Raw genomic sequence first — 20,680 nt, forward strand, 5'->3', positions numbered from 1 at the left:
TTGAATCGATCATCTCCTCCCTTTCTCGAATGGCCCGCACTGAGTGCTGATCCATTCTGTATCCTTCAGAGCAACATTGTTTTTCCAAATTGTAGATCATAGTCCTTAAGTAACTCAGAAAATGAATTTGGTGGGTTTTATATAAAAATAAAATCCATGAGAAGAGAAAGTATCATAATCTATTTCCCAGTTCCCTTTATTGCAGTATATTGGAGTCCGTACAATGTGTATGTACAGACCACAGTGGGTTATATATTTCTTCCTATGACTCTTCACTGAAACAGTTTGAAATACAAACTTGGGGAATGCTGAGAAATATTCTGCTCTTCATAGTATACCGCCCCCATCTCCTCATAAAAAAACTTTATCATGTCACACAGTAAACACTGCAAACTCTTACTTATGACCAAAAAACTGCATCTATAGCTAAAAATGGGCAGTTTTACATAAGCTACAGAAAGTGAACTATCTGTGGAAATATATTATACATGATATTTCATATAATAATATGAAAAAACATAAATTTTTAAAGCAAATAGACTGTATTCAGTGTGAGTTACTAAATCACAGAGCCCTGTAAAATAACAGGAACAATTACTATCAAGTTTGCATGTGAGAGAAGCCAAATACTTTAACAGTGATGCCAAATATTAACTTGATATACGTTAAAATACAGCAAAATAGGTGATTCTGGCCAAGTCTCAAATGCTTCACCCATCACTGTTAAGGAAATAAGAAAAATAAAGGCTATAATAGGAATGTGAGGCAAGAATGCCCTTTCCCAAAATCCACTTCACTCTCATGAAATCACTGAATCTCAACTAGCGCTCCTATTTTTACCAGAAGCCTTTATTATTAAAATTAATTTGATAAACAGCACTTGGTATTTAAAAATTCTTCTAAAATTTACGAACACAGCCTTTTAGATTCACACATGAAAACAAAGTGTCTGCAGTGTGCGCCATGGTCTCTTTGTGCAGTTGACTCTAAGAGCGTAAGGTTAAAGGAAAAGAAGTGAAAATCTAGGGGCCACGTGGCATACAACAGTATGTCCAATGAACTCTCACATGTCACATGAAATCCAGTAGTATGTTCAATAAGCTCCCACGGGTCACGTGACATACAGCAGTATGTCCAATGAACTCTCACAGGCACAAGCTCCCATAATATAGATGGAAGCTAAGATGCTAGTCAGGGAGGAAAACTGCTTAGGATTTTTAAAAGGATTGACGACTATACTGAAAAAAACTAATAAAGCATACTCATACTGTATTATACTCTAATTTCATAGTCAGTGTTGCCTGACCAGAGGGTGTCCCTAGTTACTACTGCAGCTGGAAAAAAATTTCTAATACTCTAAAGGCCATTTTTTATTGAAAATTGTCTCTTTCCCTATCTCCCAGGATTCTGGGGACTCCTCTACATACTATACACTTTCTCTCTGTAGTCTCTGTGCACACAATTTGAAATTGAGGCAATGTTCCAGAACCATATATTACTTATTTAATCAGGCTTTAATTATTCCACTAAATGGGGAACAAAATGGAAAGGATGGAGCTAGGAAGTGCTTCTGGCAATACTACTGCAGTAGCATTGAAGACCAACTTAGGAAAACTGCTTTCCAGTCAAAAGAATCTGCCTCTGAGTGGTGACAGGCCACTGCCTCGTCCCTTAAGATTTGATGTCGTTGGGACAGCCATTCATTTGGTCAAGGAAGGGACAACCCCTCAGGAAGGCAAGTTCACTGTAATTCACGTTGAAGAAATTGGAGGAATGAGTAACGCTACGGGATAATGTGTATATCTGTTAATCCCAAAGATTCAAGGAAAAAACCACTGACCCAAACCATCATGACCTAATTAATTCAAGCAATTAATTAAAGCAACCTTTCTTATTTGTGTACACAGGCTGTCTCCCCCAAAGGTGAGGTTCAAGAAGTCAGCACCATGATGTGAGATGTGAGAAAGACAAGTCTTTTATAGCTTGGGGATAGAGGGTTTCCAAGTGGGGAGTTTGGTGTGCAAAGTAGGTGGGGTTACAGGAGCAGAACATAAGCACACCAAAAGTTAGTTATAACAACCTCTGAAAGCAGACATGATTGTGAGGTGGTCCTAACAAGGTAGTCAGAACAGCAGGTAGTAACAGCAATCTTCTGAAATGAAGGCAGAGTAGTAAAATGTGCGCTATTATATATATTTCATGTGATTGTATTATATTTTTAATTTTGTCTTTGTATGACCATTGTTGTTACATGGGAATATGATTGGCTTCTTGTGTCCTATTAATTTGCTGCATATACTAACATTTATGTGTTATGCTGTCTCATTGGGACTATCTACATAATCATATGGTCTACAATACAAAATATTTTTGTCTTCTTCCTCAATCTGTATATCTTTTATTTATGCCTCCTAGTTTATTGCAATAGTGTTGTTTCAAGTCTTTGGGATTAACAATCTACATCTAAACTCTGATCTGTTTTCATATTTTCTGTTGTAAATACGTGCCTCATAAAGAACAGTTTGACAAACATGACACAATCTTTTTAAACATCATTGTAATCTCACCATGCCAACACAACTATTAACATGTAACACTCTTCTTCTATTCAGAAATTAGGTCTTTGCTTGGGCAGTCTCTAGTATGCTTTCTAACCTGCTTCCTTTTACCCCTAAAGCTTTCAGAAAGCTCCAAGACTAGGGTCATGGGGATAAAATATAGTCATCTCCCCAAAGCTGCCTAATGCTGGGTTGATGCAAGAATAGTCCTGCATAGCCAAAGCTGTAAAATACACAGTTTGCTCAGTCAGTTCCACTTGTTTTATAGACATGCTGCATGCACTGTAACCTTAAGGAAATCTTTCTAACCTTCCCTTTTTTGGATTAATAAAACCATTACTTAAACCTAATTTATTTGCAATAAAACCACTAGTTATTCTTAAATTTATTTTTTATAATAAATTTTTCCCAGGTAAACTGTAGCTATTACAAACACTGGAAGAATTTGATGAGGGGATTTACAAAGCATAACCCATATGGTGATGGCTCTCTGCTGAGTCACTCTAGAATGACAGTCTGCTGACAAGATCACTCACCTCAAATTGAAAGATCAAGGTTATTTCTCAGAAGTTTTAAATAAAGGACATAGCATTAAAAATCCCTAAAAGAAGGGACTAGAGAGAGAGTTCAGTGGCTGAGTTTATGTTGCTCTTGTAGAGGAGTTGGGTTCAGTTCCCATCACCTACATGGAAGCTCACAACTAGAGTCTATACACACACACACACAAACACACATGTTGTGGGAGTAACTTCCGCTGCCTCAACCAATAGTCGCTGAAATACGAGCCCACAGTGCAGCGGGGAGCGACTTCCGCTCCATCAGCCAATAGCTGCTAAAATACCAGCCCACTGGGGTGTGGTATATTTCTCTTTTAAGAAGAGAAGCAGATCTGGATCAGGCCTTCCTGGTTCCAGTGCTTGGTCCCGGCTCCTGCTCCCGGCTCCTGCTCCTGGCTCCTGCTCCCAGCTCCTGCTCCAGCGACTAGGCTCCCTTCCTGACGGTTTATGGTGTATGTAAGTTTTACCCCCCAAAATAAATAACCCCTTAAAACATAACTGGTGTGGGATTGATTCGCCGATAATTGGCGCCCAACGTGGGGCCTGGAGAGATGACTTAGCTGGTTCCTTGTATGTTACGATTAACACACTAGGTTGGGATACACTAGTTCATAAAGGTATTTGTCCCCTCTTGAAGATGTAATATGAAAAAACAAGATGTAGCCATTTGCTGTTGACACTGCCATCATGGTGCTATCTGGCCTCCATTCAGCTTCCTCTCTACACACACATATGCAGGCACACATGTATGTACAAGCAAAAGACCCATATACATAAAATAAAAGTAAATAAATCTTTTCTTTTTAACCCTTAAAAATCTATGTATACTTAGAAGAACAACATGACAATTTTTAACTAATTATATTCTTACACAGTTTGTGAAATTCTCTTTTCCTCTAACTATTACAGCTCTGCTGTCAACAGTACTTCACTAGCCACTCTCAAAGATATGATGCTATCCTCAGATATGCCCCCGTGCCCTGGCTGCTCCCGATGCAGACAGCACTGCAGTTTCCTACTGCTTGCGTTTAGAACAATTAAAACACTTTCCCAAATTAAAGACATACCTTCAGCAGCTTTATTTCAACGGAATATAAAAATCCCTTCATGAATGCATCACAACAGAGTCGATATAGAACTGATTCAGCCAGGAAAAACAGGGCAGGAAGCTGGTCATAGTCAAAAGGAACGTGGTCCAAGGAGGCATGGAGCATATTTAAAGCTTCTGCAGTGTCAACAACGTGAAATTTTGTCACGGAAAAGTTAATCGTGTCTTCCTGTTTATTATACTTACATCTTACAATTTATTCTTTGCCCTTCAGATTCTGGGGTTCTGCTGCACCCATAACTGCTTTACACCCTTCCCAAGGAGAGGCACCCCAAACCTCAACAGGCCTAGTGACTGCTTCAATCAAGAACCCAGAAGAAGTGGCAGTGGGTGATTTCCAAGGCCAAATCCCCAAAAGAAACACAGCCTCTATCTAATCCTCCACCTTCGCCCCTCCCCCACCTCCCTCTTCCCCTCTAGGCCTTTTCCCTTCTTCCAGATACCCATGAGTGTGCTGGCTGTGGTAGACCACAAGACTGACCTCCCTCCCACAAAATCTGGTAAACTTCCAACGGAGGTGGCAGTGCCGGAATGCGGGACCATAAAAACGAGCTATGTGAGCTCTCGGGCAGCATTGCAAATTCCCGTTTACATGGGAACTATCCTCTGACCTGAGCAGTTAACATCCCCAAGCTCATTTTATAAGGCGTACACATAACATTTAGTTTAACGACAGAAGGAATTATATCCCCTTAAAAATAACGCTACTTAATTTCCTTTTTAGATTGGGTAGAGGTTGCTCGAAAGGAGCCGTATAAGTGAGGAGTGAAAACTGAAAAGGTTATGAGCCACACGTCCTGTTCCAAAGCAGAAAGAAATAAAGCCAAGTCAATGCCATTTGATTTGTGTTTCATAAGTAAGAATATAAAGTGCAAAAACTCCTTTATCTAGGCGCCAGATCTTGGTGGACTTATTCAAAGACAGTGTACAGTGACTTTTAAGTGAATTGCCAATTTTAGGGGAAAGATATAAAGACTATACTGAGAAAGAGCTTTTAAAGGCCATTTTGTAATTTAAAAGTTTAATAGTCAAAGTCATAAGTTCAGAATTTCGAGAAACTTTCATAATGATACGTCATGAGATATTCTGATAGAGAATTTACAAAACATACTTCAAATTTACTAAAAATTTACTTCAAATTCTCAAATCAGATATCTCCTTGTGACTCTACAAACACTTGGGGAGCATCCGCAATTGGGTCGGCACACGCACATACCATCCTGGATCTCCCCTTTGCACTGAGCCAGGTAGATGACCTCTGCCCACGCAGTCAGAAGATGCACGTGCTTCCCGGTACCCAGCGTCTTGAGACCCAACTTTCTCTGTGATAGAAAAGCAAATCATGAAAACAATAAATGGAAATATGCATTCCTTTGTTGGTTTGCTTTACTGCCTCTTTTTTATACTCTGAAAGCCATTCTTCTACACCAATATCTTGTGACTGCAATTAGAGAACACTTTATATTTTTCTCTTAAGGAGAACCTCCTCATCAAAACTATTCGGTTAAAAACTTTAAATTTAATTGACATTAATATTTTAACTCTGCCTACTTATAGTCAAAAGTAGCTGTCTGTACCCACATCCTTACTTTTTTCTTTCAATATTACACAAAATTACATACCATTTACCGACTACAAAACGAAGTTTACTTGTGGAGAAACCATGAACCCGACCCCTACCTTACACCTGAGAAGGAGTCTTCTAGCTTGTTCCAGCAATTCTTCCTGCTCTACTGGATTCTGTGTGCGGTTGAATTTCAATATGAACTCTTTGGTGATTGAAAATGATGGCCTGTGCAGAAAAGCAATAATTATAGCTGTTGTTTTCACACTTTAATTAATCATCCTCTAGTGGGTAAGCTGTTCTAGGAAAAGTACTTTACCTTTTTTAATTATAATGTTTCACATACAAAACAAGATCAGTAACATCAAAGATCCCCGAGCACATCACCCAGACTTACTGAGAAACAAATTCTCATTTCTGAAGGTGTTTGTCTTGTGAAAAAAAAAAAAATCCTGAAATGGTTGCCAGCAATCTTTTGGATATTTCCTTCACCGGTAAAGTTGAGCACAGCTTCAGTTATGCTGAAGGCTGATTTATCTCCTCATATCAATCAGTGTTGGTCCCATTTAAGCTAACTCTGCACTCCTTCCATGTGTGTTTGTTACAACTGTGGCTACAGGGAAGTGTCAAGGGAGAAAAGGTACATGGAGCAAAACCAGCTGGAGTAACCACGGTGACGGTGCATGAGGGAGATGCCATCACAGGGCTTCTTCAAGAGAGTGGCAGGCCTTAGGGCCCTTCCCAAGGCTGCTCTCATGATCTGCTGAGAGCTGGAGAGGAGGAAGTGGGCACATCTACAGCGATAGTCACCCATGTGGTTAGACAAGAGATATGATGGTTTCGACCAGGACCGCAGTGATGGAAGTAAAGAGAATAGATTGGATAATGTAACCACTTAACGTTGGGCTGACCAAAGAATTATCCACTAGGCTTAAGAAAGGATTAAACAGTGATTAAACAGACTCACTGAAAGGACAGAACTGTCACTTACCGAAGTGATGAAATCTGCTAGGGGTACATATTTGACATAAAGGTAGAGAATAAGTTCAGGATAGGACAGGTGTTAAGACGACTGCAGTCAAACAAATGGAGATGGGAGAGTAAGCATCTGGCTATAGAAACTTCAGTTGCAGGAGAAAGACTCAAATCAGATGTGTCAATACACATCAGCATGGTAGGATATTTGTACCCTGTATGAAGAAGTGTTTTGCCTCGCCTGCCTAAGATACCTTCTGATTGGTTTGATAAAGAGCTGAATGGCCAATAGCTGGGCAGGAGAGAGTAGGCGGGACTTTCGGGCAGAGAGGGGAACTGAGGGTTAGAATCTGGTGCAGCAGGATTTCACCAGGGAGATGCGGGACATACCTAAAGGAGGACAGGCAAAGAGCCACACGCCAGGATGTAGATGACTAGAAACAGGGTAATTTAAGTTATAAAAGCTAAGCTAGTTGGGAGCAAGCCTAAAGCTAAAGGCCAAGCTTTTGCAATTAAGTCTCTGTGTCGTTATGTGGGTGCTAGTGAGCCAAAGAAAGTCTGACAAGAAAAACCTCCTACGTATCAATACCTAGAATTATAAAGGAGAAGGGCCTCATACAGAAAGATAAGAATTATTTTAAAAACAAGTAGGAGGGAAAGTTGAGGTCATGTAAAAGACAATGAGTACAGCACTGATGAACTCTAGGGAATTGAAGGAGGCTGTGGGCTCAGTGCTGCTATCAAACAACAGGGAGGTTACATCAAGCATGTTAGCATTATGGAGGTGAAGGTAGGAGATTGTGAGTTAGAGGCCAGAATAGGCTACAAAGCAATTTCCAGGCCAGTGAGGACTACATACTGAGACTTCCTCCCACCAATTTAAAAAGAAAAATTGGGAAAATATTATAAAGTTGGTAAATTCAATGAATTGTACTTTTTGCAAACAATTGTTGGAATTGTGTTTCTAAGAAAGACCTGGAAAAAATAAAAACATGTTTATTTATGGTTTGCTGTATTCAGAACTACTAAATTAATTGATCTAAAGAGTATAGAAAAATGAATAAAAAACTAATTTTGCCACTGAATAAATTATAATCTGTCTAGCAGAAAGATGTGCAAAAAAATAACGACAATGCCACACAGTCTCAGGCTGAGCAGAGAGAATGGTGAGACAGTCTGCAAACGGGAACCAAATATGGTTGGCTTGGAGAATAGTTAATGAACAAACCAGTTCTTTGACACCATCCTTAGTATGCCCTGTACGGACACTGAAAAGTGCATCAGTGATACAGGAGTGGACTGGACGTGCATCCTTGACCACTGGAGCCTGCGGAACAATATGGGAAGAACCGAAGGGTTTGAACTCACACAGCCCCCCAGGGTTGTTGTGAATGAGTAGCCCTGTTCGACTCTCTTGTCCCCATTCTACTTTCTGTTTATGAGAGAGCTGTTCATCAGACATGGTGAAGACAGGCTTGAAGGTCTTTTCTCATTGCCATCTGGGATGGCACAGGGTTTTGATTTTTCTTTCTGTAGGTTTGTTTTTAAATTCTTGGGGTTTCTTTTGTTTGTTTTGTTGTGTTGTGTTTTTTGTTATTGTTTTAAATCTACTTGGAGCATCTACAGAAGTTTCCAAAATCGATTTAATTTTCCGACTTACACAAAATACTGTGGGCATCATCAAAGGCAAAAGTAGGCCCTTTGCTTACTTTTATGCTCTCACTAGAAATTAGTTTTTAAAGTATGGACATAGGTGTGCTGTTGATGACAAAGCTAACATTTGCAACCCCACCAGCACCCAGCACTGCTGCTTCCAGCTGAGGCATGAGGAGTCGCCAAGATCAGGGGCTGCTCTGCATCTTCGCATTCCTTTCCCTTATTGCCAACATAAACCTGCCTATGCAAAGCTTCCCACGGCCTCAGAATCCTCCATAGATGATGAGAAGGAAAGTTTACAGATATAAATACCCACATAAAAAAATAGGAAAGAGCCAGTCAAGAATGATGGCACATGCTTTTAATTCCACAACTTGGAAGGCAGAGGTAGATAATAGCAGGTTCCAGTCCAGCCAAGGGAAAGGAGGAGGAGTCAGAAATTAATTAATCTTACATCTAAAGGAATAGAAGAATAATGACTGCAAACTCAGCAGAAAACGAAAATAATAAATATTAGGATGGCAATAAGTCAAGTAGAGAAATAAACACAAAAGTTAGAAAAAATTGAGTTATTTTGCAAAATTAAACACAGTTAACAAACTCTTAGATTAGCCAAGAAAAAAAAGGACTCAAATAAATAGTTTATTTATAAACTTTTATTCTATATAAAATAATATTTTATTTTATATAAATTATTCTATATAATATAATATTTTATTTTATATAAAATAAATTTATATAGAATAGTATATAAAAAGGATATTAAAATATTTATGAAATATAAATGCCCAGAGATTATGATAACTGAATACCAATAAACTAACTACCATAAGTGTATAAATCTTTAGAAACCTACAAAAACTGACAAAACTGAGGAAATAGAATCAAGAATTAAAAAGGCTGAACAGAAGAATAACAAATAAGAAGAGCAGATTATTAAATGCTCTCAAGAAAAAAATTAGGATCATCTGATTTTACCCCATACACAACCCGGTCAAACATTCCAAGACTGACAGATCTCTCTTGAGCACTTTAAATATATAGTAAAATGAACACTTTTAAACATTTTAGATCCAAGCCACACAAATGCTAAAAGAAATTAAAATGCAGGACATTTTCCCTGGCTTGCATAAATTTAAAGCATCTTTAGAACTCATGCGCACACTCCCTACCCAGACTTCTCACACTCTCACTGTCCGTTCTGCACCCCCTCCACTCCCTGCAAGCCCTTCAACAAGTCTTGGTTCTTCTCCTGGAGGACTGACCCATGCCTTCATCCCTGAAAGGCTCTGTGCCATTTGCCATCCTGCCTGGATTACGGTGTCACAAAGACTTTAATCACAGGACATGGCAACACCAAGAAACATCCTAAAGAATATCCTGCACTCTAGACATACTCTTCCCTACCTCCATTATAGAAAAGCAATATAATTTCCCCATGGTAGTCTGGAAAAACCACGCCTCCTAACACTATTATTCCCTTCTTAGCCTGCTGGATTAAGGACATCAGAAGCCCAAACTGGCTTGAGAGATGTCAATGAGATATTTATTGTGGCTCCTGGCAGGACCTCTCCCTACTCTGGAACTAAAACTTCTCTGCCAACAGAACTTGAAATTGCAGGAACAATAAGCAAAAAAATTTCCAGGGGTTACCAGGGGTGATAGTGAGTGGAACTATTCCCTTTTCTACCCTGAACCTGTGAATCTCATTATAGGAAAAACCATACCATACATTAGATTTTGATTCAGAGAACATGTTGTCCCTGGAACCCTGTTCCAGCCCTCTGGGCTACTGTCACTTGATTGGTACTGGAATCATTGTTCTGTCCAGCTAGCTGCTTCAGGATGATGGAGAATGTAGTAAGATGAATGAAGTTCATGATCGGGGGCGCTCAGTCACACTTTCCTGGCTGTTAAGTGACTGTGTGGACTACCCTAATGGTAGATAAGGCATTCAGTAAGTCTTTGGATGGTGGTCTCGGTAGAAGAATTAATATAGTGAAAATGGCCATCCTACCAAAAAGCAATCTACAGGTTCAATGCAATTCTAACATAGTTCTTCAAGATATTGAAAAAAACTATCTCAACTTCATATAAAAATACTGGAAAAAAACAGTATAGCTAAAACAATCTTGAATAATAAAAGAATTGTTGGAGGTATCACCATCCCTGATCTCAAATCATACTACAGAAGATTGCACTCCATCTTCAAAAAAAAATTATATTAGACAAATAGAATGGCTGGACACAGAAGAATGCAAATAGATCCACACTTATCACCCTGCACAAAACTCAGCTCCAAATGGATTGAGGACCTCAGCATAAAACTAGATATTCTGAACCTGATAGAAGTGAAAGTGAGTAACAGCCTTGGCACAGGCAAGGACTTTCTGAACAGACCGCCAACAGCGCAAGTGCTAAAACCAATTAATAAATGGGGCCTCATGAAGCTGACAGGCTTCTGCACGGGAAAGGACACTATTGTTCCGGCAAAGCAGCAGAGCACAGAATGAGAAAAGATCCTAACACCTCCAATAGACAGTTATCTAAAATATACAAAGAGATAAAACACGTACTATCTATTCAACAAATAACCCAGTTTTAAAAGGCGAGTGCAAGACTAAGAAAGTTCTCAAACAATGAAAGACAAATAGCTGACAAACTAAGAAATGGTCAATATCCTTAGCCTTCAAGAAAATGTAAATTAGAATTCCTGTGAGAGTTCATCTTACCCCAGTCAGAACGGTCAAAATAAAAAATAAACAATTTTTAAAAAGAAAAAATGAGAGCTAACACTGGTGTTGATGTGGGGAAAGAGAAACACTTTTCATGAACAATGAGTGTGTAAACTGTATAGCCATGGTAGAAATCAGTGTAGCAATTCAATGGATCTACCTCAAGATCCAGCTACACCACTCTTGAGCATATACCCAAAGGACTTTACATCCAACTACAGAGATACTTCCTCTTCCGTGTTCACTGACGATCTTTTCATAATAGCCAGGAATTGGAAGCAGCCTAGATGTTAGGAGGAAGAGGGCTATCCTTTGCAGCTAACCTATTTTCTATGGATAGATTCAGGGCAAAGAAGAGTCATTGTATGCAATTGAGTATTGACTAGTGATTCCACCAAGCTCCAGTGGATAATTTCAATCAAATTGTCACACAACAAAACCAGAAACCATGAATCTGGGAAAAGGACAGGGTGGAGGTTGTGGGGATGAGAGGGGGATAAGAGAAGGCTTTGCGGGGAGAGAAACCAGAATGCACTATATACATGTAAGAAATTATCAAGAACTAATTTAATCATCAAAAAGAAAGAAAAAGAAAAAAGTCTGTCAAGCACCGTTACTGAAAGCACCGTGTGCCGGAGTCACAGAACATGGAGAACCCAAGCTGGTGCTCGCCTGGAAGTTTTATCCCTCTTGGCGAGCTTTCACAGTGCTGGCAGGTGCACTGCAGGCTCCTGGAGAGGAGAGGTCACCACGACTCTTACCCAACTGTGAACCCATCAAGCTGTAAGAAGGATGTCCTGGCAAGACACGCCCCCTGGTACAATAGTTGCATGAACATCAACGGAGAAGTCAACCACTTCCTGATCAGATTTAATCACTGATCCATAAAAGAAAAACCAGATCTTACACTATTGTTGGGTCAAGGGCATGTAGCTAGACAGGCCATAGGACCTAGGGGCGATGTTACAGATCTTATTCTACTAAGTAGTTATGATATTAAGCCAACTGATGCTGTACTGCTAAACCTACATGATAATGCATTTGTTTTCTCAGCCATCATTAGAAAGGCTTCTTTTAGCAGTAGATGGTGATGAATACAAAGTCCCACGACCCATCAAGGTGCAGGGAATAAATGACTGCAGAGTGTTCAACCCTTAATGAGACATCTGTATCACAATCCCACCAAAGGCTCAGGGATCACTGTGTAAGAGGGGGTCGGGGTAGTGGGTGACTGCAGAGGAACAATGTTTTCTGGACAGAGCAAGACAGTTAAACAGATGGGCTCACAATGATAGTGACAACACACACAGGACCCGTGCAAACTCAAACTAAGCCAAATCCCAGCTCGGAGAAGAGGCGTGGGCATGCCTTGTTAAAGGGTGGCTGCCGGAAGAGGGAAAGTCGGTTTTCTCTGAGTGCAGCCCCTGACAGGCTGCCTGTGCTCCAGTGGAAGACCACACAACCAAGAACAGATGGGCAGCACCAATGGGATCTAATGAGCCTGGAGAAAGAGAGAGAGCACAAAATTGGGTGGGTAGTGAGAAGGACTGGTCGCGGGGAATTAGAGGAGGGGTGAATATGATCGAAGCACAGTGTATGAAATTCTCAAAGAGCTAATAAAAATGAGAACAAATAAAATACGGATGCTCTGATAAATAAACCAATCCTTCTTCTAAAAAAAACTACGGAGGGGAACATACAAACTAAATATTTACACGCTCTTTGCAGGTATGTAACATTTTTCACTGCTATACTGAGTGTGGACACACATAAGACTTTCCGATGTGTACACGATTGTGTTTTTCCTTTACTGTTTAAGAATTTTCTCTTAGACAGAAGGTAGCCTGGAATCTTGGGAGGTGTTTAGATTGCGAGGTAGTGTTAGAATTTTATTTCTGATGTGATTGGAAGGGAGTGCGGCATTTAAATTAGAGCACGAAAAGATGACATTTGCTTGCCTAAAAGGAACTCTGGGGCTGCTGCTCAGAGAACAAGGGGGCGAGTGTAGAAACAGGGACCAGTGGGAGGCTGGGCACAATGACAGGAGTTAGACGAGACCAACGTGAAGGGACAAGTGATGGCAGCAGCGGAGACGAGGAGAATGTCCTTGGAAATCTGTAATTACAAAGCCCTGAGAACTCACCTAAGGTCTAGCTGTGAGATCACAGGAATATGCTCCATGTTTTAATATTGATGCAGCTATCTGATATTCATGCTGTAGCTTGAGTTTCTCTATATTGTTATGTATGTATGTATGTGTATGTCATTAATATATATTATCCATTGTCATTAATTAAATGTAGATCAACATATATAAATTTGCCTAATGAACATCTGGTGTTTACTTTATATATGCTGATTAAAATGTACAGAATATACATTGTCTTATAAAAAGAAAAGGAAGGTTTAAATATCACACTGGAGTGCAAATGTTTCAAAGTAATATATATATATATTTATATTTAAAATGAGCCGCAACTCAGCCAGGCAGTGGTGGTGCATGCCTTTAATCCCAACACTCAGGAGGCAGAGGCAGGACAAGCTCTGTGAATGAATTCGAGGCTAGCCTGGTCTACAGAGAGAGTTTAAAGACAGCCAGGGCTACACAACACAGTGAAACCCTGCCTCAAAAAACCAAAAAAAAAAAAAAAAGTTAATTAGTTAGTCAATGTATTAATTAAATAAATAAATAAGTTACACCTCAAGATCCTGGAGCTCTTTTTGTTGTACCAGTCAGAATCATCTGTAAAAGTTTGCAACATATATATCTTCATAATAAAACAATATTAATGAACTTAAAAAGATTTCCCTCATACCAAACACGGGTACCCCAAGTATACCTATAAACATACAATTCAGGATAAGCCCGGTGCTTGATCTTGCACACCCGCAGTAGGACAGGATCTGGAGGGCAGCAAGGCAGACACTGTCCAGTCCCAACCCTTTCTCTGCTACTTCCGGTTCAGAGTCACACAGCGCAGAGGGATTGGGCAGAAGCCAACGAAAGCCATGCGAAACCAAGGTAAAATTTAGAAAGCTAAACCCAAAAGGCTTGGGGGAAAGGAGATTGCTAGATGGGCACACAGATGGGCTCAAGGTTTTTAGCCTGCATGGAATGAGAACATCATGAGAACCAGACAGGAAGAACTTAGGCAGGTTATTTATACTACTCAAGATGTGCCTGGTTTGTTTTGTTCCTATGAGACAGCCATACATTATATTCATGAGGCAGGCATTGAAAAGGAGATAAAACCCGCAAGTAAAAATCTAATTTCCCCTCTGTGTCAGTGATAGTTAAAGCCAAGACGTTTCAAGTAGAAAATTCCTAAGAGGAAAACAAAAGCCAAGAGGAGATGTGTGAATGAATCCAAGAGAGAAAAAAAAGTAGAATAAAAATGACAAAAAAAAAGATATCTGGGAGACTAACAAGTAGGATTCAAGGCATATGTAAATTAACAGAGAAAACTGTTATTCAAAATGCCTGCTGACGGGCATTCGATAATTGGCCCATATGTCTGCACCCTCTGGCCACTGTTGAATGAATCTGACTTGAACTGGCCCAGTCCAATCCTTTCTCCAGGAATTTTAAAGGATCGACTGAATGTAGATTTAGGTTACCCCAAATCCCATGTTCCAATGTGGACGCAGTTTCATGAAGTTTTATAGTTTTACAGAAGCAAGAAATCATTAATCAAGACAAATTTAAAATACATTGGTGGTGCACTGACAGGTACAGGGAGATGGGGGAGCTTTTCTATGGACCCAAGATGTTCTCTGAGCTTTGGGGTTGGTAGATGCTAAGGGTCTGCTGAGTTCTAAGATTCCACCATTCTCCTAGTCACAGAAGGTTAGTTCTGATGCAGAGGAGAAAAAAGGGCGGCTGTCCTGAAGCAAGAACTAGGCTAAGAGACAGTAAGCAGTCTTCGGACCTGCAACATAACAACCTCTACACAGAACTGCAATTCTAGTCAGTCCATCAGCTATATACAGCTTCTTCAAAAAATATCAAATGGAAAAAAAGAAAGCATATTTAACAAATGGTGCTGGCATAACTAGATATCAACATGTAGAAGAATGAAAATAGACTCACATCTATCACCATGCACAAAACTCAAGTCCAAATGGATCAAAGACCTCAACATAAAACCAGACACACTGAACCTCAGAGAAGAGAAGGTAGGAAGTACACTTGAATGCATTGGCACAGGAGACCACTTCCTAAATAGAACCCCAGCAGCCAGACACTGAGAGAAACAATTAATAAATGGGACCTCCTAAAATTGAAAAGCTTCTGTAAAGCAAAGGACACGGTCAACAAGACAAAGCGACAGCCTACAGAATGGGAAAAGATCTTCACTAACCCCACATCAGACAGATGTCTGATCTCCAAAATATACAAAGAACTCAAGAAATTGGTCACCAAAAGAACACATAATCCAATTTAAAAGAATGGAGTACAGACCTAAACAGAGAACTCTCAACAGAGGAATCTAAAATGGCTGAAAGGCACTTAAGGAAATGTTCAACATCCTTAGTCATCAGAGAAATGCAAATCAAAACAACTCTGAGATTCCATCTTACACCTGAAAGAATGGCCAAGATCAAAAACACTGATGACAACTTATGCTGGAGAGGTTGTGGGGAAAAGGGAACACTTCTGCATTGCTGGTGGGAATACAAGCTGGTACAACTTCTTTGGATGTCAGTGTGGTGGTTTCTCAGAAAATTAGGAAACAACCTTCCTCAAGACCCAGTAATACCACCTTGGGGTATATATTCAAAGGACGCTCAATCGTGCCACAAGGACATGTGCTCAACTATGTTCATACCAGCTTTGTTTGTCATAGCCAGAACCTGGAAACAACCTAAATGCCCCTCAATGGAAGAATGGATAAAAAAAAAAGTGGTACATTTACACAATGGAGTACTACACAGCAGAAAAAATAACGACAGCTTGAATTTTGCAGGCAAATGGATGGAGCTAGAAAACATTATTTTGAGTGAGGTAACCCAGACCCAAAAAGACAATTATCACATGTACCCACTCATAGGAGGTTTTTAAACATAAAGCAAAGAAAACCAGCCTGCAAACCACAATCCCTGAGAACATGGACAACAATGAGGACACTAAGAGAGACTTACATAGATCTAATTTACATGGGAAGATCTGATTTACATGGGGACCTTGTGGGAAGGCTGAAGGGAGAAAGGGAGAGGCAGGGAGGGGAGCAGAGAAAAATGTAAAGCTCAATAAAAATCAATATAAAAAGAAAAAAGGGTAAATTCTTTAAAGTGACAGAATAAAATAAATAAACCATGTAAGGATGGAATATTAAAAATGGAAAATACACAGAGTCTGGATTATATATTATTGTGCTTTCCTTGAATTTCCTGACTGCAGAGAGATATTTGATTCTGGGGACTGCTAAGTTAAACTGACATACATATATTTTAAAGGCATCTTGACTTCAAAATTTGATTCTAAGAATATGTTACTTTGGAAAAGAGATTCTGCTTTTGTTTCCACAGAGAATGGGAACCTATGGATTCCTTCCAGGCTAATGTGATTTGATGGAACAAGACCCTCAGAAAGGTCTCCATAAACTCTAAAAATACTTCCCCCATCAAACAGCAAGAAGAAGTTTGGAGAAAATTATGCCCAAATTCACAAAATAATTGTTTATAAATGTTTGTTTTCATTCAAAGGGAGTTAACTAGAAATGGTTGATGGTCACACTAAATCTCTTTCTTAAAAAATGGGGGGAATATAATATAGAAATGAATATTTTACATTGGTATCTTACAAAATCTCTTCTGAGACTCATGTAATCTCTTAACTGTAATCCCCTATAAAATCAAAATCAAAAAGTAGATCACATAATTCCAACATATGTCACAGGCTGTATATTACCTTTCCAGAACATAGTGAAGAGAACATAGTGAAAAATTACTGGACCAGAGCAATACTAAAAACCAGCCAGGAAGTCGGGCAGTGGTGGTACACGCCTTTAATCCCAGCACTCAAGAGGCAGAAGTAGGCAGATCTCTGTGAGTTCGAGGCCAGCCTGGTCTACAAGAGCTAGTTCCACAACAAGCTCCAAAGCTACAGAGAAACCCTGTCTCAGAAAAACAAAAAGAAAAAAGAAACAGCTGAGCAAACTCCAAACTCTGCAAACTGCATCTCCATGTCTGAAGTCTGATGTCAACATGCTCTTCAGATCTCCAGCTCTTTTTCAGTTTTTCTCTTGGATTGTTTCCACTCCTCGTTGGTAGCTCTTCTTTGCAGGTATCCAACAACTCTGGCATCTTGGGGTCTCCTAGGCAATCCAGGCTTCACCTTCACAGCTTCACACAATGGCCCCTCTAGGCCTCCATTCAGGGACACCCCTGACACAAGCCTGGCCTCAGCCGCTTTCCTTAGTCAAGGAAGCTCTGTTGCTTGCTGGGGCTGGAACATGACCGCTTGTTCAATTACATCTTTATCAGCTTTCTATTTTTCATGGTTTCCTTCACTACCTAACTTTGGCTGTTCTGGAACTTGTTTTGTAGACCAAGCTGGTCTCAAACTCAGTGATCCACCAGTCTCTTCCTCCCCAGTGCTGAGATTAAATGTGTGCACCATCACACCTGGCTCTAAGGTTTTCTTTAATTCCTTTTTACAAATTGGAAACTCAGCTAGGTGGGATCTTGTCCTGAGGTCAGCACTCCCTTTATTCCATTTCTTAATCTGTTTATCTCCTTGAACACAAGACTTTATTCAATTCTACTTCATGGTATCTCTTTTTTCCGCACATTGTACATTTTGGAGAAGCCATGTAGTTGCCAAAGGAGAAAGACACTGGAACCTTACCTGTAGGCTACAATCTCATGGTGATACATAGATTAATAAAAATGGGCTAATTTAAGATATAAGAGATAGGTAGAAATACACCTAAGCCATTGGTCAAGCAGTATTGTAATTAATAGAGTTTCTGTGTGATTATTTGGGTTTGGGGAGCCGGGAAACTAAGGCACAGTCTCTGTTTACAAAATGGCACCCACTGTCTGGGGTATGGATCCACATAAGACCTAAAATGCCTAAAAACACTTAAAAATGGGGGAGGGCTTCTAGACCCACAAAAACAGGAATCAATTGGAACTTCTTGGTAGCCACATATTTTCAGATAGGCTCTGTTTGCTGGTGACAAACAGAGGTGTGGTTCCTTTAAGAGAAGGATGCCTGACTCAACATTAGCAGCAAAAACTGCATAGTTTGTGCTGGCAGCATAAATAGCTCTGGTTCTTTCAGGAGATGCTTCTACAGAGCACTAAGTGTTCGTGAGCAGAGTGCTACAAGTTCTTAACAGCAACATAGAGCTGCTGCGTCCCTGGAGCTGGGGTGATGAGCATGGCTTGCAGAGGTGAACATATCTCTGCCATGTTGGATGGGGCAGAACCAACAGGCAAAGCTGCAGCATTAGTGATAGCCACTCCTGATAAGCATTTTTTTAATGCTCATGGTCAGAAAATGATTATGGATATGCAATAAAGACAGATTCAGACAAAAATAATGAATCACAGAGTGTTTTAAAAATGTATGTAGGCTTAAGAAAAAAAGAAAATGAGTACAGACAGTTATAAAAAGAAGCAAAAGATAAAACAACGTCTTTAAAGAGACAGTAAAGGTAATATAAAAGAGTACTGACAGACATAGATTCAAAGAATAAAGATAATAAATATGAAAAAGAAATAGAGTAAAAAGGTACATAACAATGGAAAATACACAGAGTCTGGATTATGTATATTATTATGTTTTCTTTGAATTTTCTGACTGCAGAGAGATCTTTGATTTGGGGGACTGCTAAGCTAACTGACATATTTATTTTAAAAGCATCTTGACTTCAAGATTTGAGGCTAAGGATATGCTAGTTTGGAAAAGAGGCTCTGCTTTCGTTTCCACAAAGGATGGGAACCTGTGAATTGCTTCCAAGTTAATGTGGTATGATGAAACAAGATCCCCCAGAGAGGTCTCCATAAACTCTAAAAATATTTCACCCATCAAATAGCAGAAAGCAGTTTAGAGAAAACTATGCCAAAATTCCAAAAATAATTGTTTATAAATGTTTGTTTTATTTAAAGAGGGTTAACTAGAAGAGTTTAATGGTCACACTAAATCTCTTCCTAAAAAGGCGGGGAGGAATATGATATGGAAATGAATACTTTATATTGGTATGGACTTTGATTCATTGATACAAATTTAAGGTCAATTTTGTTATATGTGCATTTTTGCTCTTGTTTAAGGTATTATGTTTATACAGCTCATTTTAAAATGTAATGTATAATTAAAATTACATATTAATAGATAGCCATCTATAAAAGTCAAACTTATAGTCATAGATAAGTATTCTTCAACCCTTTCAAAAAAACCTCTAGAACATGGTATTTTAAATGTTTTGAGAACTTAGACATTTCTCAACAATGAGACAAGTCTGCTTCTAGCAGCACCAGTTACTTCAAGAGGATGATGGACAACAAAGAGGGCCCTTATGGAGTTTGCTAGCCATTTGTGCAAGAAATTGCTCTGGCCTGAACTGCTTTATGACATGCTGTATGAACTGGATATGCAGGACCCACAGAAAAATGGCTGTTGAACTTATCTAAAGAAGGTAAGACAATTCCTGCTTCATGAAAAAGTTGGCCAGACATTCTGCAGGACACAGTAGAAAGTTACTGACAAACTGCCAATATAAGTGAAAGTCTTTCAAATTTTCTGCTTCATGAAAAAGTCTGCTGGATACTATGAATCTGTTGGCTGAAGATGAATGCCCCAACATTACAAAGGAACTTTAGATAACTGTTCAGACAGACCTAGAGTTTTGCTTACAATGAACTTCCAGTTTAGTTAGGTAATATTATATCCTTCCGGGATCTTTGATGGAGTTGAAAACAGATATAGTTATAATTTTCAGTAGTTATAATAAAAATAAATTAGATGCAAAACTTTAGGTTCGCAAAGATAAGATAAATGATAAAATATTTTCTTTTATTTTTGCCTAATACAAATAAACTAAATATTGTAAATGTAATTCTTGCTTGATAACTGTTTTGTTATATGAAATTTTACTTTGTTAAATTTAAAACTGGGCTGGAGAGATGGCTCAGAGGTTAAGAGCACTGACTGCTCTTCCAGAGGTCCTGAGTTCAATTCCCAGCAACCACATGGTGGCTCACAACCATCAGTAATGAGATCTGGTACTCTCTTCTGGCCTGAAAGCATACATGCAGGACAAACACTGTATACATAACTAATAAATAAGTTTCTTTAAAAAAAGAAAATAAATTTAAAACCTTCTTTTTTCATTAGACAGAAAAGGGGATATGATGTGGAATTCTCTTCTGTACAATATAAATATGTTTTATTACCATTGGTTAATAAAGATTCTGCATTGGCCTGTGGCAGGGCAGAATAGAGATAGACAGAAAAACTAAACTAAATGCTGGAAAAAAGAATGTGGAATCAGGGAGACACCATGTAGCTGCCAAAGGAG

At 39.2% G+C, this 20,680-nt stretch overlaps 1 protein-coding gene across 2 annotated transcripts in view; it reads right to left on the bottom strand.

The window, feature by feature from the left end:
* Positions 1 to 20,680, bottom strand: part of Tmem232 (transmembrane protein 232) — a 277,122-nt gene that overhangs the window by 218,174 nt on the left and 38,268 nt on the right. For both annotated transcript variants that reach the window (XM_085695856.2, XM_048442107.3), the window contains exons 3-5: positions 5,904 to 6,015; positions 5,440 to 5,545; positions 4,183 to 4,340 (exon numbers count right to left, since the gene is read on the bottom strand). In XM_085695856.2, coding sequence (XP_085551982.2) covers positions 4,183 to 4,340; positions 5,440 to 5,545; positions 5,904 to 6,015 — 376 coding nt within the window. The remainder of the gene's footprint in view (positions 1 to 4,182; positions 4,341 to 5,439; positions 5,546 to 5,903; positions 6,016 to 20,680) is intronic.

This window comes from Myodes glareolus, chromosome 1, assembly GCF_982192425.1.
Source record: "Myodes glareolus chromosome 1, mMyoGla1.1, whole genome shotgun sequence".
Classification (NCBI taxonomy): Eukaryota; Metazoa; Chordata; class Mammalia; order Rodentia; family Cricetidae; genus Myodes; species Myodes glareolus.